Source organism: Rhipicephalus sanguineus, chromosome 2 (genome assembly GCF_013339695.2).
Source record: "Rhipicephalus sanguineus isolate Rsan-2018 chromosome 2, BIME_Rsan_1.4, whole genome shotgun sequence".
NCBI classification, from domain to species: domain Eukaryota; kingdom Metazoa; phylum Arthropoda; class Arachnida; order Ixodida; family Ixodidae; genus Rhipicephalus; species Rhipicephalus sanguineus.
The window spans coordinates 4330927-4349886 of record NC_051177.1 but is presented as its reverse complement, the minus strand read 5'-3'; the positions used below and the strand labels follow the sequence as shown (position 1 = coordinate 4349886).

Genomic DNA, 18960 nt, shown 5'->3' with positions numbered 1-18960 from the left:
CTCATTCTTCGAGAAGCTTCACGATTGTTGTAGATGATTTTGTTAAGATTGCGCGCAAGATGCGAACGCTCGAGCTCATTCTAGAGATTGCGCAACCACCAGCGATATCGCTGGAAAGTTCGATAGCGCCTGTATATAAGCCGACGCGCTTGACCGCTTGTCAGTTGATCGACGGACGACGCCCTGTTCGCCGCTATCATTGTACAGCGTGTATTGCTGTAGTTCTAGTTCTCATTTTCCCGGCCACAAGTTCGGCCAAATAAACAGTTTCATTCTGCAAATGGGAAACACGGGAAACACCGAGGTGTCCTGCTGTCTCGTGCCGCCGTGGACCCGCCGCCGCAAGACGACCAGGATGATGACTGCTTCTTGGGAACCATAAGTGCCGACGACTTCGCTGAACAACAACGATCCGACCCGGAACTCAGAGGCCTCATGGAATACCTCGAGGGCAAGAACGCCGTCGTTCCGAAAGTGTTCAAGCGAGCACTGGCGTCGTTTTTCTTGCGCAACGGCGTTCTCCAAAAGAAGAACTTCTCACCACGTCGAGCCAAGTACCTTCTCGTGGTGCCTCAAGAATTGCGACCAGAAGTCCTCGAGGCCCTGCACGACGACCCGACAGCAGGACACCTCGGTGTTTCCCGAACGCTGGCAAGAGTACAGGAAAGGTACTACTGGCCGCGCCTTGCCGCCGACGTCACTCGCTACGTAAGGACATGCCGAGACTGTCAGCGACGCAAGACACCGCCAACAAGACCAGCGGGCTTTCTTCAGCCGATCGAGCCACCTCGGCGACCGTTCCAGCAGATCGGGATGGACCTCCTGGGGCCGTTGCCAACGTCGACTAGCGGTAATAAGTGGATCGTCGTAGCTACCGACTACCTGACCCGCTACGCCGAAACAAGGGCCCTACCTAGAGGCAGTGCTGCCGAGGTAGCGAAGTTCTTTGTTGAAGACATCGTTCTGCGTCATGGCGCCCCAGAGGTCCTCATCACCGACAGAGGTACGGCGTTTACAGCGGAGCTAACTCAGGCGATCTTGAGGTACAGCCAGACAAGCCACCGCCGGACCACTGCCTACCACCCTCAAACCAATGGCCTCACCGAGCGGCTAAATAAGACCATCGCCGACATGCTGGCCATGTACGTTGACGTCGAGCACAAGACGTGGGATGCCACCCTTCCGTACGTGACCTTCGCATACAACACGGCCGTCCAAGAAACGACGCAGATGACGCCGTACAAGTTGGTCTACGGAAGGAGCCCGGCGACGACACTCGACGCCATGCTACCGAACGTCACCGACGAAGAAAACCTCGACGCCGCCGCTTACTTACAACGTGCCGAAGAAGCTCGACAGCTCGCCCGCCTGCGCATCAAGACCCAGCAGCACACCGACAGCCGTCGCTACAATCTTCGACGACGCTTCGTGGAGTACCAGCCCGGCGACCGTGTCTGGGTCTGGACGCCAATACGACGACGTGGACTGAGCGAGAAGCTTCTTCGACGATACTTCGGACCGTACAAGGTACTTCGACGTCTCGGCGCACTCGACTACGAGGTTGTCCCCGACGGCATCACGAACTCTCAGAGGCGCCGAGCTCGACCCGAGGTCGTGCATGTGGTGCGCCTTAAACCGTACTATGCTCGTTAACGCACCTAAGGACTCTAATGTTTGTCTGCTTAGTTTTCGTTAAGTATTGCATCGGGACGATGCTTTTTCAGAGGGGGGCATTGCCACGTACGTTTCTTATCATTTTTGCTGCATTCGCCCACAAAGGCTGTCTGCAACGCTCAGCGCAAACCGCGCCTCATTCTTCGAGAAGCTTCACGATTGTTGTAGATGATTTTGTTAAGATTGCGCGCAAGATGCGAACGCTCGAGCTCATTCTAGAGATTGCGCAACCACCAGCGATATCGCTGGAAAGTTCGATAGCGCCTGTATATAAGCCGACGCGCTTGACCGCTTGTCAGTTGATCGACGGACGACGCCCTGTTCGCCGCTATCATTGTACAGCGTGTATTGCTGTAGTTCTAGTTCTCATTTTCCCGGCCACAAGTTCGGCCAAATAAACAGTTTCATTCTGCAAACGCCGACTGCTGTCTTCGTCGACGTCACGACCACGTGACAATATTTGGCAGGCTTGTTTTGTACACATTTGGCCATAGTAGTAAAAATTGTCACTCATTTTCAATCATTCTGCTTGAATGCACAGTTCCACCTATACAGAAATAGCACGCAAAAGTTTATGTGAAAATGTTCATTAGAAGGAACGTTATGACTGTTCACGCAGCTGTAAGATGCAAAAAATCAGGTTTTGAGAAAAATGGCTTTATAGATTTGAACCGAATGTCCATGTAATAAAGAGACATTCAATATGTCTGAAATTCACCAGCTTGGGTGCTCCTTTGAAGCGGCACATTCTCCTTTAGAACGAGCTGAAGCACACATTTTTTTGAGCGAATGTACACCAGCGGAGAAATAGGATACGTTAGGTTTACACAATAACAATTCTGTGCTTGCCGGGTTCTTCTTTGCGCCCCCAGATGGCCCCACCTATCCGGCCTCTCACGGTTACAGCTGCAGTAACCCGGTTTACGCTAGCGCAAAGAAGTCTACGGACAAACTAAAATTCACTATTAACGCTACCTGCGTGTTACATGTTAGCGATGATATTTATCTATACGCTACTCCACTTTGATAGTTGTGGTCGTGTTGGCGTGTACCGTAGTGTAATGAAACGATTCACTCATTCCGCCTTTTCCGCGCTTCCAACAACACAATTTTAACTGCAGCTGACAACGGTTCCCCGGCATGCTGACTGACGAACACACGTCGAATCATGCTCTTTACTTTCGCCTGTCTTTTCTTGATGGTTTGCGTCTTGTAATTTCATGAAATCATTCAAAGCGGCGCGACGAAGATTAGGAATGGAGAGGGAGATCGTTTCCAGGCATCGGCACCACGATAAAAACAATCGGATGATCATCACTCAGGATGGTATGCGCCACACCGAACACGTCACAATAGTGTTGATGTCGCAGAGTGCTGAAAGCCCCTTTGAGCTTTCGTACGCTCTTTGCCCTTGAAATAAATTAAGTTCCAGGTGACGGATGTCATACAGATTTGGTCAAAAATAATTATGCATACCGAGCAATCGAATGAAGGACACATCTTGAGCTTGAAATTTGATGCCAGCGCCCCTTTAAGAATGTGCACCGCGACACTGCTGCTGGTTCACAGCGCTGCACAAGTGGCTTGTCTGCTGCCTCGATGACGTGACCCCGGACTCCGCAAAGCCATGGTGGCAGCAGTGTTAGAAAGGGTCATTCGAGCCGACACGTCTTCTGGCCTAGGGACAGAATTCATGATGGTGTGGCTTGAAGGTAGCTGGTTGCAGGCATCTTTGTTGCCTGAGATGTCTCAACCACATTCCTGGCCAGTTGTGAATACGATGTGCAGAAGACAGCCAGCCACAGATGACATCGCTCCCGCTGCTAGCAAACACACTCGACAGAGCGGAGCAAAGGAAAGCAGCCACGTGGGCATTGCACACATGGTATAAAAAGGCAAAAATAGTGCACACTTCACGAGAAACACAGGTGCCGACTAACAAGTGGAGTTTATTGCCGAGGTAAATATACAGCACGTATCAGCAACAAGAGAAAACTCTTGTGGAATCAAAATAAATCACATTCAGTGAAGTTTAATTTCTCGCATGCATCGTTCCCATTCAAGGAAAAAGGCAAGAATTGCATCAGGTGGGGAGAGGGTTCAAGCCTCTAGTGTATAAACTGCCACTGGTCGTGCGGTGTCAAACTGGTCTAATCCTTGATCTCATAGCCGTACTTCGTCAGATTATTTCGTATCAGTTGTTTTACTGGCAAGAACGCGATCATCTTAAGAAATTACATTTTGGTAACATTTCCATGTGCCGCAATTCCCACTTGACAATCACCGTACCGCCCGTTTGGATACAGCATACTATGGATAGAGCCGTTATTTCCCGGATTTTGAGGGTCCATAGTAAAGGGCAAAGACTGTATTTATGTTTGTACGGCAGTTTGTAATAGAGCCCTTTTCAAAAGTCACAGTGGTCAATTAACTGCCACTGTATGACGATCAGCAAACCACAGGTTTTAGGTGTACCGCAGCCCTGATGCCAGCAGTGGAATTTATAAAAACTGATTTGCACTGCATATGCCCACCTGAAATAAAAGTGTTCAACAGGCACACAAGAAGCTGATGTGAGCTTCTGGACGTAAAAAAATCCAAAATTCTTCCTCTGTTTGGTTGGCCTATGAAGCTGTGTGAAAACTCAATTTTCAACAGCCAATGGAGAGAGTGGAACTTGACAAGGATGCAGACAAAGTGGCCAACACATGATGATATTCACCTTAACATAACACCAGAGATTGCAAATAATTAGCCAAAAGCAAACAATCCAGTGAATGAAAGGGGACTCACCATGGCTGTGGCTTTGGCACTACCATCAGTGACTTGCACCGTCAGGTTATAGCTGGCACATCTTTCTCGATCCAGGGGTCTTGCCAACTTGATGAAGCCATGCTCACAGTCAATCATAAACTTGCCTTCTTCATTGCCACCTAAACCAATGTCAAAATATCATCCTTTAAATATTAATAGTGGCTTTTGCAGCAATGCTTAGTAACTTGTCTTACTTCTCGAAGCAAGTAACTCCAAAGCAGAAGCAAACTGGAGCTTACAAACATGTTCATTCAGAGACCACACTCACCCAACTCAAGCTGGCTATCCACAGATATCACCATCATTGTTCAGAGAACAACTCTGGCTATTTTTCTAGCTCAAGTGAAATTCCCAGGGTACATCTCCCCGCACTGTTTTGTCAAAACAAGCCGACTGCCTCAAACCGCAAATGATCTTTATTAATTGCCTTAAACCTCCTCTACTGTATATTCTCCAGTTACCAGCCGCTTTGTGTTATGACATGGCAAATCGCATGCTCGGAATGAACGGCTAGAGGCCCTAGCTTTTCGAAAATCCATGAAAAATTGCATAATTAAAGTTTTTCTTTTTTTTGCAGTAATACCCAAAAACAAGGGGTTTGCGAATATTCGAGTTCAAGTTTCAATCAAATAATACTTGGTCGTGGAATGTTAGGGCCTCTAGTCATTGTCAAGCCGGCCCCATTCATGAACTGCAATGACCAAACCCCGCTGGCTTTGAAGCGCATACCCCATATTTACACTTTTTCGGCTAAAGAAAGCCTTGACGCTTGGTGTTACATGTGCAAATTTGGACATGCTACAGTTGCCACTGCTAAACTTGACAACTTCGGCAACTCCAAACATTCGTCCTGCCACGCAGTTATTTTTTTTTGCATGAAGAATAGCAGGCCATTTCAACACTGCTAGCAATATGTATTTAGCGACAGGGCGTAGTGACAAGGACTTGTGTTGTATTCAGCATGTGCGTTATCATCTAGATAGCCCATGCGCATGCGCATGGCATGCGCAGATGCACGCGCACGCGCCTTATCATGTCAGCTAACATCTGGGTATATTAACCATCATGGACTAAGAATAAACAGAGTTGTTTGAGGTACTGGGTCGGTGTAGTTACTTCGTGATCCTGCAGCTCTCCGACGTAGTTCGGCAGGGCATGGCGGCGGATACCACAGTTGGCGACGAGTGGTGAAGTGACCGAAAGTTGAAGCAATGAGCCTGCACCAACCTCCCGAGTTCCTGTCGACGCCCGGGAAGCCTACCCTTCCGTGGACGCAGTGGCACCGCCTTTTCAAGAATTATCTCCTGGCATCGGGGAGCGACGTCCACTCATCTGCTCGCCGTAAAGCTTTGCTGTTGCACTGCTTGGGGGTGGAAGGCCAGCGATTGTACTACGCATTACCGCATACAGCGGGAAAAGAAGAAAGCGGCCCGAGCGACGAGTACGATGCAGCGGTGGCTACGTTGGACGCCTACTTTACTGCTAAAACGAACATCGTCGTGGAACGGCACCAGTTCGGACAGCGCACCCAACTGCCTGGGGAGACCGCAGCAGCATTCGTCACGGCACTGCGCGAGTTGGCATTGTCCTGCAACTTCGGGGAGCAAACTGACGACTTCATTCGTGACCAGCTTGTAGCAAAAACGAGCAACCATGTTCTTCGGGAACGCCTACTTCTGGAAGGAACTTCGCTTACGCCTGAACGTGCGCTGACTATCTCGAACAACATTGAAGAAGCCACGAAATACAGTCGATCCCGGATATATCAAACTCGGATATATCGAATTATTGGCTATATCGAACAGTTGAGAAATCCCCTTGAATTTCCCATGCAAAAGTATAGGGCTGGTGCACACGTATATCGAACTCCCGCACAGCGAAACATCCGATATATCGAACGCTGCGCCGTGCCAAACTCCAGGGAGTGCATTTTTCCTAACAAATTTTGGTCATTTTCGGCCGCGTTCTGTCACGTTCCGATCACTCTTCGCGCGCAGGTGATGAAAAGGCGGTGTCGTTGCATAAGGTTGATTTGGTTCGTTGCGCAGCGCTTGCGAGTGCACCGGCTTGTTTGATGCGCGATCTGTAGGTTGTAACGCGCGTGCGTAGTGTTTTTCAAAGGGGCCGATTGTAGAAGGCACCAAAATGAGATGAATGCGGAGATACTCGGCAGTCTCGTCGCAATGTTCGCATTCCCTTCCGTTTGTTCGCACACGATGGCATGCGGGCCCGAAAAGCATGGCCTTCGAGATCCGCAACGTCGTGACGTATTTTTGGCATTTTCGGTTATAAAATGCACATCTCGGAGGCTACGCTTTTTCTTGCTTTTCGCGCCAAAGCAGCGGCTGCTTGCTACAAAGCTACAAGTGCCATCGCCATCGCCAAGATGTCGACGGTGGCAACTTGTCGTTGTTCCTTCGTTGTTTGTGGGCTGCGTAGTCTCTTGCGGCTTGAGGACTCGTGTACTTCTCGCTTCTTTCCTGACACATCCTCATTCGGGAGTCGAACTAAACATTGACCCGCTCGTAGCGATAAAATGATGACTGCTGCTTGTAACGACGTCAAGCAAAGCACCGTCGCGAACCGTTTCCTTGCGGGCTTTGGTGCCAGGTGACGACCTTGGGTGCGTCATGACCGTTGACAACGGCGTACGGTGCCTCAGTGAAATGTGCAACTTAGCATTTCCGGGCGCGCTCTCGGACGGGAGTACAGCAAGCAACTTCATCGGTGCAGATGGCGACGTCGCTGTTTCTGACTGCATCGATGCCGCGATCAAGGCTGACGTTGCCGGTGCCGCGGAAGTGGACCCGTGCGGTTATGAAAATGTCAACGCCGTCGCTAAGTCAACACTGCCGCTAAACAACCTCTTACCGCGCTCCAGAACTTGCATCGGCGTTCAGCGTCAGTCACCGCTGTTGTGGCCGAAGGCGCTGAATTTGCTTATTGGAAAGCTTCAATGATATTTAGGATGACGATGAACTTGACGGCGCACAAGGAGCAAGACAAGTTTACGGACTATTTTCGTGCGAAATAAAGTGCGGTAACTTGCAAAAGAAGACGTTCCCACCTTGTTATTTAGCATACTAGTTGCGAGCGAATCGTCAGTTAGCGCTTCTTACGAATTCCGGAAACTGTTTCGAGACCTGCAATGCATTAATATAAGCCTTAAATACGCATATTTTATATTTCGAATTATCGATATATCGAACTATTTCGCGATCCCCTTCGAGTTCGATATATCCGGGATCGACTGTACTCACTTGAGCTACAGTCATCAGCCGCGAGCATCCAAAAGGTGGATAAACATCAGATGCCAGCCCGTACAGAAGCACGAATGCCGTCTTCGCAGCACAAAGCGTGTTTTCGTTGCGGGTCTTCTCGGCATCTCGCAGATTCCAAAACATGCAAGGCGCGGGATAAAACATGCAGTAAATGCGGCAAACGGGGACATTTCCAGCGTGTATGTCGGAGCGGCATGCCAGACGAGCGGGCACTTGCTGTCCAAGAGGTCGATACCTGCAATATATCCGAAGACCTCAACGTGTTGCTTCTCGCCCGGCAGAAAAAAGCAGCAATACATGTGGACACCCTCGTGCAGGACGTGCCCGTACGTCTCCTCGTAGACACAGGCTCTGCTGTCTCGATTCTGTCGGCCGTCACGTATTCGAGGTTGAAATGCCCTCCGGTGCAGCCGACCTCAGCGGCACTGTACGATTTTTCTCGCCGCAGAATAAGCACTGAGGGGTGTCTTACGGCGCCAGTCTTCTTCCAAGGTCGGCACGCCGAGATACTTTTCTACGTCGTCAAAGGCGGTACGGACATCCTCGGCATCGACGCTATCGAAGCCCTGCGGCTGCACATCAATGGTATGTCACTTCAATGCACTAACATTACGCAAGCACCACAAGGCCTTGATCCTGAACTTTTCTCCGAATTTTCAACCTTGTTCGATGGAAAGTTAGGGCTAGCAGCAAATTTCATTCACAAGGTCAAGATAAGACAAGGGGTCACGCCTGTCGCTGCTAAGTTACGCCGTTTGCCATTTTCAGTGCGAGACGCGGTGCGTGAAGAGCTGCAGCGCCTTGAGCAGAATGATGTGATAGAAAAGGTGGATGCCTCAGAATGGGTATCACCAATCGTAGTAGTGGCAAAGAAAAATGGCAAGATAAGAATTTGTGTCGACCTACGCGAACCGAACAAAGCGGTTGTCATTGACAAATTTCCGTTGCCTCACACGGAAGAACTGCTGCACAAACTTCACGGTGCAAAGTATTTTTCCAAGATTGATTTAGCAGCCGCATACCACCAAGTCCTGCTGAGTCCTGAAAGTAGAGAATTGACTACTTTCATAACCGATAGTGGATTGTACCGATTCAAACGCGTCTGCTTTGGCCTTGCATCGGCACCGTCTGCTTTTCAGAAAATGATGGTCACTATCCTGCAGAAATGCAAAAATACTTTGTGCTACATAGATGACGTGATTGTGTTTGGTAGCACGCCTGAGGAGCATTTCAAGAACCTGAAGCAAGTGTTACACTTGATTGCAAAGTCGGGATTGAAGCTGAATGACAAATGCATTTTCAATGTTCAAGAAATAGAATTCCTTGGGCACATGATAAGTCACCAGGGTATACGGCCGCTACAAAGCAACATTGACGCCATCAAGGCTGCACCAGCACCAACGGATATCAGTACCCTGCGCTCATTCTTAGGAATGGTTGGCTATTACGCAAAGTTCGTACCTGAGTATGCAGTGCTTGTTGAGCCTCTTCGTGAGCTCTTACGTAAGAATTCCACGTTCACTTGGAATCCTGCCAGACAAGCTTGTTTCGAGCAGCTGAAAAGTACCTTGTCCACAAGATGTTTACAGCTTTTTGACCCTGTGGGTGACATTATCGTTACCACAGACGCCTCATCCATCGGGCTAGGAGCAGTGTTGCAACAGACAAGAAATGATGAGCTAGTAACGATTTCATTTGCTTCTCGCAGGCTTACTCCACAGGAACAGAAGTACTCCGTTGGGGAACTGGAAGCCCTTGCATGCTTGTGGGCATGCGAACACTGGAGAGTCTACCTTTGGGGCCGTCCATTCACTCTGCGCACCGACCACCAGGCTCTGACTACACTCCTAAGTACAAAGGGAGTAGGTCGCCGTCCGTTCCGAATAGCAAGGTGGCACGCAAGACTACTGGCATACAACTTCACAATTGAATTCCAAAAGGGTGACAAGAATACGGTTGCTGACGCTCTTTCAAGGATGCCTCTCCCAGTTCAAGTGGAGGAGGAAGAGACTGGGGAGACCGTTTGTGTGGTCTCACCATGCGTTACCCATGGGGAGTTTGTTGCTGAAACAATGCAAGACCAGCTGCTGCAACAGGTCATGAAGTGGGTGACTTCGACATGGCCTGCAGTGAAGACGTTGCCTGCCGATGCAGTTCCATTCTACAGGGTGCGGACTGAGCTCTCAGTCGTTGGAGACCTCCTACTTCGTGGAGACAAGTTCGTCGCACCTTCATCTCTCGTAGGACGGCTACTTGACGCAGCCCACGAGTCTCACCCAGGAATAACAAGGACAAAACAGCGACTACGTGAGCAATACTGGTGGCCTGCTATGTGCAAACAAGTAGAACAGTTGATTGCATCTTGTGCTGTATGCCAATCAGTTGACAAGTCTGCAAAACCAGTGACACCACCATTGCAGCCAGTTGCATTCCCGTCGGCACCATGGCAGAAGCTAGGAATTGATATTGTGGGTCCTTTTGCGAACGTGTCTGCAGATTGTCGTTTCGCGATTACGGCCATTGATTACTTCAGCAAGTGGCCAGAGGTTTGCTTCGCTGCGAGGGTGACTGCTACAACAGTTATTTCCTTCCTACGAAGTATTTTTAGCAGGGAAGGATACCCAGACGAGATTGTGAGTGACCATGGTCCTCAGTTTACAGCCTGCGAGTTCGACAGTTTTCTCAAGGAACGCAGCATCACCCATACGTATTCGGCAGTCTACCACCCGCAAGCGAACGGCCAAGTGGAAAGATTTAACCGGGTGCTCAAAGAGTATGTTCAGGTCTGCACGCGTGAACGTCGGTCTCTCAAGGAAGCCATCACCGAATATCTAGGAGTTTACCGTTTCACGCCGCATGCCACTACAGGAGTGAAGCCTTCCGTTCTCCTGCACGGCCGCCATCCCAGAACTAAACTGGATCTAGTAGGAGCGCCAGGTAAACAGTTTTTCAAGACCCACATGCAGCAATGGAGGCCGTCCGCAGCAGGGTAAAGCAAAAGCAACAAGCAAGTAAGACCTACACCGACCGTCGACGAGCTGCAAAGCAGTCTCCGTTAACAACAGGTCAACCGGTACGAATCAGGCTGCCAGATCATGTGCCTAAGGGTGCTGTGAGTTACTCAAGCCCGTTCACAATCATTGACCAATGTGGCCAAGACACTTACAAACTAAGTGATGGTCGCACCTGGAATCGGAATCGGCTAGTACCCTGCCCTCGGCCTGCTACTCCTGTAGAATCTTCCTGTTGTGACTCGCCAAACGATTCCGATGATGCACCCCAGCCGTCAAACCTGGGAGCCTCAGTTTCAAGGGACCTTCCAGAACTGAGGCGGTCGACGAGGCTAAGAAGACCACCGTCGTGGTTAAAAGACTATGAACGACATTGAGTGCTATGTAGTGTCTACTTATTGTTACTCTTTCTAAGTGATTGTTCAAGTTTTTGAGGGGAGGGAGAATGTTGTATTCAGCATGTGCGTTATCATCTAGATAGCCCATGCGCATGCGCATGGCATGCGCAGATGCACGCGCACGCGCCTTATCATGTCAGCTAACATCTGGGTATATTAACCATCACCAGGGTGTCTACCGAGTTGACATTTCTAAATTCCCTGAGTTTTCCAGGTTTTCCCTGAGTGTTTTTGCTAAAATTCCCTGAGTGAAACAGAACTTTGTTTTATGTCAAGATGGGTAGAGACCATATCGCTCGGTGATGTCACTCTCTAATACGCATGTTAGAAAATGAAAACAACTTAATCCCATTTGAATAGTACATAGAACAGATAAACCTCAATATAGCGAAGTTGGTAAAAACGGCAACTCACTTCGTTATACTATCGAAACTTCGTTAAACTGAAATTCGACCTTTCATGCAAGGCATAGTTACTGAAGGATTAATTTTAAACTGAAAATGCCACAAGAATGCTAGACTAATATGGCAACATGAAAAAACTTATTTTTTAAATTTTTTGCGTGAAAAAAAAAGTCACAGTTTCGCCGCAAGGGCGAAGCAATGAATGCGATAGCAAGAAACTAATGCTATACGAAGTGAGGCTCGCCAATGGATACTCTCAGTTTGAACAGCGCTCCTGTTGCAAAGGCGGCCGAAGCAGCGACGGAAACTAGCGTGCTTCAAGTGTCGAGCTGTGACACTTGATAGTTCGCGCTCATCTTCTGTTTGTTCGTTTAGCGGCGTCCCTTGAGCTCGAGTGACTTTCGTACGCTCCGTAACATGAGCGCGGACATCATGGTGAAAGCTCGAAACATCCCTCTTCCCCTCACCATGAGAAAACCGCGCGAGCAGACAGCGGAACGGCAAGGTTCTCCCTGCGCAAATAGAAGAAGAAGCGAGCGAGTTCGCCGACGACTTTTAAATGCGCCCGTCGCGCTCCTTGCGCCATCTCGCCGGTAATGAAGAAACGCTTATAAGCGCCGGCCGTCTCTGAGCCCGTCCAGCGGTAAAGGGTGTGTATATATCGGTCGCCGTAAGCTACGTGGAGGATCTGCGTTTCGTGGCGTAGTAGTTAGCGCCACTCGCTGCGGAGCAAGAGGTCCCTGGTTCGATTCCGCACTTCGGAAGCATTTTTCTGAATTATTTTTCTTTGGGGCTTTTATATATATATATACATACTTATACATATAGGGTGCATGACGGCGACGGCAAAATCCAGCCGAGACTGTCCATATAATTGCTATCGCAATAAAAATCAATTTTGTTGAGCCTGAGATGCAGCAATCACAGTTAGATGCCTTGCCAGATTGTCACATGTAAAGACGAAACAAATGCGGGTTTAATGCACTGTGGAATTGCGCTTGTTCTGCTGCTGCGGGTTGTTGTCAAATCCTCGCGCGTTGCCCACAGCAATGCAATGCCTCATGTTGCCCAACCGAACCATTTGCTCTCCACAAACGCACAACATTGAAAACCATACCACGTTAGAAAAAAAGCGTCACAGTTTCACCGCGAGAGCAAAATAGTAAATCCGTTAGCAACAAATGAATTTTATATGAATATAGGCTAGCAGCTTGCTCCTTCAGGAAACGCAGCTGCTGCACTAACACAAGTGCCCTATCTATGGCTCAGGGGCGGATTCAGGTACATATTGGGGGGGGGGGGGGAGTTACAAAGGCTGAAGCCAACGCTCAGCAGTGCATTTTGGTGGTCACGCATATTTACAACAGCCCAGAGGGGATTATGGCGGTGCCTAAGAAGCCTTCGTTGGAAATGTGCATAGGGAAGCAGGAAAGGGTAGAGCGATGAGAGGCAGAGAGCAGGGACAAGATTCTATTTACTCCTTTTGGACAGTGGCAGGCAAAGCAACCTGACAAAGGGGGCAAACTCGACAAGCAGCCTGACAAAGGAGGTGGACGACAGGCATTGAAGGGAGGGGGCGGGGGCTGGCTTAGGGGGGGGGGGGCGATCGCCGCTACCCCCCCCCCCCCCCTGGGATCTGCCACTGCTATGGCTTCAACGGAAGTTTTGCAATTAGAGCACAACACCTACAAAGTTATGAGCCGTCTGCTGGTCCCCACTAAAGATACCGCGGCGCACGCGACCACGCCCGCTGGTACAAAGTACGCACTTCCTGACGGACTCAGGCAGCCTCCCCCCTCCCACCTTCCCAACGCGCCGGCTCCTATCTCCATGTGCCCATCGCGCGAATGAGACGGTCGGCTCGTTTCATCTCTGCTTAAGCCTCGTTCGTCGGCAGCGCTCGCGCACTTTCACTCGCACATGGAGCATACGACGCGCGGGGTGATGTAATCGCGATTTGGACTTGATAAGGAAGATCATGGCGAAGGCAAAAAATTCGCGTTGGATTTGTCTATATAATTGCTATCGCAAAAAAAAAGCAATATAGTTGCGGGCTAAGATCGCATGAGAGCACGGCAACAGCCTGAATTACGGCACATCCGATTATGGTGGAAACGTTACTGTTTTCCGACATCGCGCGCCGAATCGAGCATGTGGGACCCGTGCCGGTGTCGCGAATTTCGGTCGCTGCTATGCCATGGCTATGAAAAGTTTTGTAATTCGGCTTTTTAGCAAACATCCACGAAATTTCAGTCGACCGCCTAAAACTTGTTTCAGCAGTGCCCTCATCGGGGAAAAAAAGAAAGAAAAAAGCTTTCACTTGCTGTGAATGGGCCCGTTAGTTACGCTAGCTCTCGCCTGGAAACTTATTATATTCTTCACGGAGTCCTAAATAGCATCTTTGAAGCTCGGGATCAGAGCGAGTGAGCTGTCCGATAACAGCCAACAAGCGTCTTTTTTCTCGCCGATCGGGGTGGCTTGCCAGATACGAGCCTTGTCGAAGACATCCGCTTCCTGCACGATCGCGATCGCTTGCAAGATAACTCAAGCTCGTTACATCTACTGCTACCGCTTCTACAACTAATCATGCTTGTTACTTGACACGCGGCGATAACAAAAACACCATATCCGGCGCTAACGCACAGCACGCGCGAGAAAGATGACAGAACTACACCGCGTACTCACAGAACACCCTGACAACATTGCGCGATACGATGTGTCGTGGTTCGCGGTTCCCGCACGCCACGCATTAGCCGGATTCTCTCCCACTTCGCCGCTCCGAAGGCGATGACAGCATCGAGGTGCGCCACTTCCCCGCAGCCGCAGCGGCCGTTTGATTTGAAAAATGCGTTCACAAAATATCGAGCAAGCGCTACCCCGACTTTCCCGACTTTCGTCGCCTTTCAATAAAGTTACTGTGGATTTTCCCTGATGGGAGCACAATTTCCCTGAGTTTTCCCTGAGAATTTCCAGACTACACAAAATCCCTGAGAATTCCCGGTTTTCCCGGTTTTCCCGGTCGGTAGACACCCTGATCACGGACTAAGAATAAACAGAGTTGTTTGAGGTACTGGGTCGGTGTAGTTACTTCGTGATCCTGCGGCTCTCCGACGTAGTTCGGCAGGGCATGGCGACGGATACCACAACTTGGCACTATTTCTTTCCAAACAAGAAAAGCCAGGTGTAGATTTAATGTGGCTGTCTGGGCACGGATGGCACACTTGACTTGAACTCTTTCAATTGCCCTTAGCTACCTGTGAATGCCATTCAACTCTGCTGATGCAGAAAGATCGTTTGGTTGCCATGGTGGCATTGTGTCCCACAAGCATCATCCTCTAAGGGACAAAGCATCACCTGATGCTCAGCTGCAACAGCTTCCTTCAGTTTAAGCGTGTTTGGAGGCTGAAAGTGCAGGATAAATAAACTGTTACATGTAGCTGAAGTCTGTTCAATATTGCCGCAGAGTTTAGCGCACCCTCTATCTAGATTTGCAAAGTTTCAAATTTCCTACCACATATACGAATGGTGCTACCATACCTGCATGTTTTCTGTGTTGAGAATCAACACGACTGATGGCCTGTAGGTGGCAATAACATTGTCGTGAGTAAGAGCCATGGGGAGAAAGAGACAACGACGAAGAAGCGCGGCGCGAGCGCTTCCCACGGTAACAACCACAGGCTCGGCTTGTGACCCGAGCAGTGACTGGGAGGAAAGCAATGATGTGCTGGCATTATCTGCGTGGCTCCAATCGACGAAGGTTGAATCACCAGCAATGCACTGGCGACGAAAATGGCGGGCATTTGGAGGCTGCATCACCCGAGTCATCGTGAGGCATTGGCCCGATGATGTTCGGGAGAGGGACCTGCTGCAGCTACTCACAATGACTCTGGACATACCAGAAGCCCTTTGGGAACAAGTCGGCCATGTCCTACAAGGCAGTCCCCGGTGCACCATGTCGACCCTCGACAAGGCACCGAGCAGCATAATAATAATAGCTGGGGCTCTACATCCCAAAACAATGGTATGATTACGAGAGACGGTGTAGTAGAGGGCTCGAAAATTTCAACCACCTGAGGTTCTTTGGTGTGCGCCTAAATCTAAGTACATGAGCCTCTAGCATTTCGTCTCCATCGAAATGTGGCCTCCGTGGCTGGGATTCAATCCCACGACCTTCGAGTCAGCAAGTTTAACCCCATAACCACTGTGGCGGATCACCGAGTAGCCCTGACTGCCACTAGGCTTCAGCCTTGAGGCCTCTCTGCCACGTCAGCGGCGACGTCCTGGAACAGGCGACCATTCTGGCAGCGTGTCACGGATCCGAGTGATTCCGTGCAATAGACTCAGTCGAATACTCGGAAAATGGAACAAAATATTTATCAAAGAAAACGCATGGCACTCTACAAATATACAAATGTACAAAAAATACTCCCACTGCAAACTGACTCACACAAGAAATAAACTCCACACTCCCAATATCTAACTTGTCCTAATGATTGGATAGTTCGGCAGCTCTTGTCTTAAAACAGCTGATGTGTTGGGCCGACCTTTGCACCGCTTAATTGGTTCAACGCTGAAGTCTTCTCTGCTGCTAAGCTCGTCCAGTCGTCCATCGTGGCTCCTGACGGCCTTAATTATCTTGGTGTCTTCTCCGTAGCACGATGCGCTGCAATGGTCGCCTGCACACAAGCAGGTTGTCGTACCGTTAGCCTGAATGCTAGGCCCATTAGGCTTAACATCATCGTCGGCCCGTTTTCCTGGCACAGCGTTCCACCACTGACGTGTCTCTCCGGGGATTGTCTTTGGAGGCTAGCTTGAGAAGGGGGCTTGCTTCTGGAACGCTCGCACTTGCCATGCGCGGCATCTGCATCGCTGAGGTGCCTTGCTCGAACGCTATCGAGTATGCCGGCCACACCTCTGGATGCCCACGTCACCGGCTGCATACTCGAACGCCCATCGCTCCCATCACCAGTGCGTCTGCTGGCGATCCGACCTTCCTCTGTCGAGCCCACGAAGACAATGCCAGCTCACTCTCTGTCCTCCTTTCTGGCTTGGTTCACGTGCCTCGAGCTCTCTGGAATTTTCCGAGCACGCGCTCGTGCCGATTCGAGCACCTGGCACGCTTCATCGTCCTCTTCTGCTTTTTGCCACATAGCTCTTACTTGTGACACAGCGATACGGTTGACAACATTCTTCAACAGCGTCAAAATCAGTGACTTCAGACGCAACATGGTCGAGTCCGGATTTCGTGAAAATAGACCAAGTCGACGAATGACCTTAAAGCCCACTCAATCGTACCAGCAGCCACAGGTCGCACGTTACACGACTGAGGTTGAAATGAATAGCCAGAGGACTTGCCGTATTTCCTCATATATAGCCTACACCATAAAACGGAAAAATGTGTTATGAAGTAGGGTGCGGGTTATATGCGGGGGTTATATGCAGAGTTAAAGTTAGGGCTGTGGATTTTATGCAAGGGTCAGTTATATGCGAGAATATACAGTAATTGTTAGTTTTGTTATACTTGAAGTGATTGATATTTATTCTTGTACATTAGTATATTTATTGAGTTTTTGCTCTGGTTTTGGCTTGGATAAACGTCGTGTGCTCTGCCGTCGCGTGTGTTGTCTCGTTCAGTCAATCTCGATGAACGATAAGTGCCCCCGAGATCCGTGACATTGCCGAGCCTGTCAGGATTCTATCCCGACCCAGTCACTGATTCTCTGGTGTTCCGGAGATGGATGCGGAGACAAAAAAGTGCAGAAAAGCGGCTGGTGGGCAACGACAAGATTCCAATTCAAACAAATATACGTGGCAGACAACACACACATTGAGAGCCACTCAAAGGGACAAAGTTAAGGTGGGTCGCTTTTAACAGCTACAGTTAAACCTCGTTATAACGAAATTGAAGGGCCGCCGCGATTTGCTCGTTATAACCAATATTTCGTTATAGCCGTAGCGGGCATTTACTGCAAATATTATGCGCTGTACTTACCCAAAACAAATAGCGGGCGAAATAGCATCTCACCGCACGGTGGTATGCAACAAAATAATCGCATTCCGCAAATAAAAAGGAAAAGCCACACACCTATTTTATTGCACTTCAAAATACACAGCTCGCATTTCAAACAGCCTTAGCTGCAAAGAAGTCCGTAATTGGACGTTGCTGCATCTTCCTGATGTGAACGATGGCTCGTTCAGCTGCGGCCGCAATGTTCATGCCATCTTCGCCGCCCTCGTGAGCGCCGTAGTAGCGGCGCAGTACATCCATCGCGTCTAATGCCTCCGACGCTGTCGGCACGTTGGTCTTCCGTTCGTCGACAGAATCATCGTCGCTGGTCTCATCCGGATCGTTGACAGCGCGCACAATGTCGTCATCCGGGAGCTGTTCCGTTGCCACCACTTCCGAGTCCGCACTCACATGGTCGCAAAACGACTCGCTGTCAGGCACGACACCGGCGTCACGAAGTGCCGTCCATGATGCTGCGACTTCATCTGATGTGGCGAAACCGTCTGGCACAGCGAGCTCATCTAATAATGGCTCATCGCTGGCGTCTGGTGCGGCGGCAAATGAGGCGTGTCGAAAGCAATTTGCGATCGTGGTCACCGTCACACTCATTCATGCCGCTTGAAGCATTTCGAGTGCAGCGTACAAGTCAACATTGGTGTCCCGCTTCATCCTCATGTTGAGCAGGAGCCTGTCGATCAGGCGCTTGCGGTAACCTGCCTTCAGCGACATAATCACGCCTTGGTCAAGCGGCTGTATTTTTGCTGTGCAGTTGGCAGGCAGGAACAGCAGCTCGATGTTTTGGAGCGCGGCAGCAGTGTGGTGGGCGGTGCAGTTATCTAAAACAAGGCACACTTTGCGGTTCGCCTTTGCCAGTTTCTAGTCCCATTCGCAAAGCCATTTTGCAAAAATCTCCCTGGTCATCCAGGCTTTGCGATTGGCTGTGTACTTGACTGGGAGCTGCCTCTTCCCCTTAAAGAAGTGGGGGGATGTACTTTTGCCAATTACGAAAATTGGCAGCTTCTCAGAACCAGTTATGTTTGCACAAAGTAGCGCAGTGATCCGCAGCTTACTTTGTTTGCCGCCATGACACGGCTCACCTCTGAGGGCTAAAGTCTTGTGCGGCAACATCTTGAAAAAGAGAGCGGTTTCGTCTGCGTTAAAAATGTCCTCCGCGCTGTATGTTTCCAGCAGCCACACAATGTTTTCTTTCGCCCACTTTGTAGCCTCTGCTTCGTCAAAAGATTGCGATTCACCGCAGACCACTCTCCCGACAATGTCATGGCGCTCCTTGAAGCGTTGTAGCCAACCCGAACTTGGTACGAAGTTGACATAGCCCATGATGCAGGCGAAGTCTCTTGCTTTTGTTTGTAG

At 49.8% G+C, this 18960-nt stretch overlaps 1 protein-coding gene across 1 annotated transcript in view; it reads right to left on the bottom strand.

Annotated features, from left to right (window-relative positions):
* LOC119382356 (fat-like cadherin-related tumor suppressor homolog) overlaps nt 1-18960 on the bottom strand; it is a 912235-nt gene that overhangs the window by 787127 nt on the left and 106148 nt on the right. Inside the window, 1 exon segment of the mRNA XM_049412132.1 lies at nt 4468-4607. Coding sequence (XP_049268089.1) covers nt 4468-4607 — 140 coding nt within the window.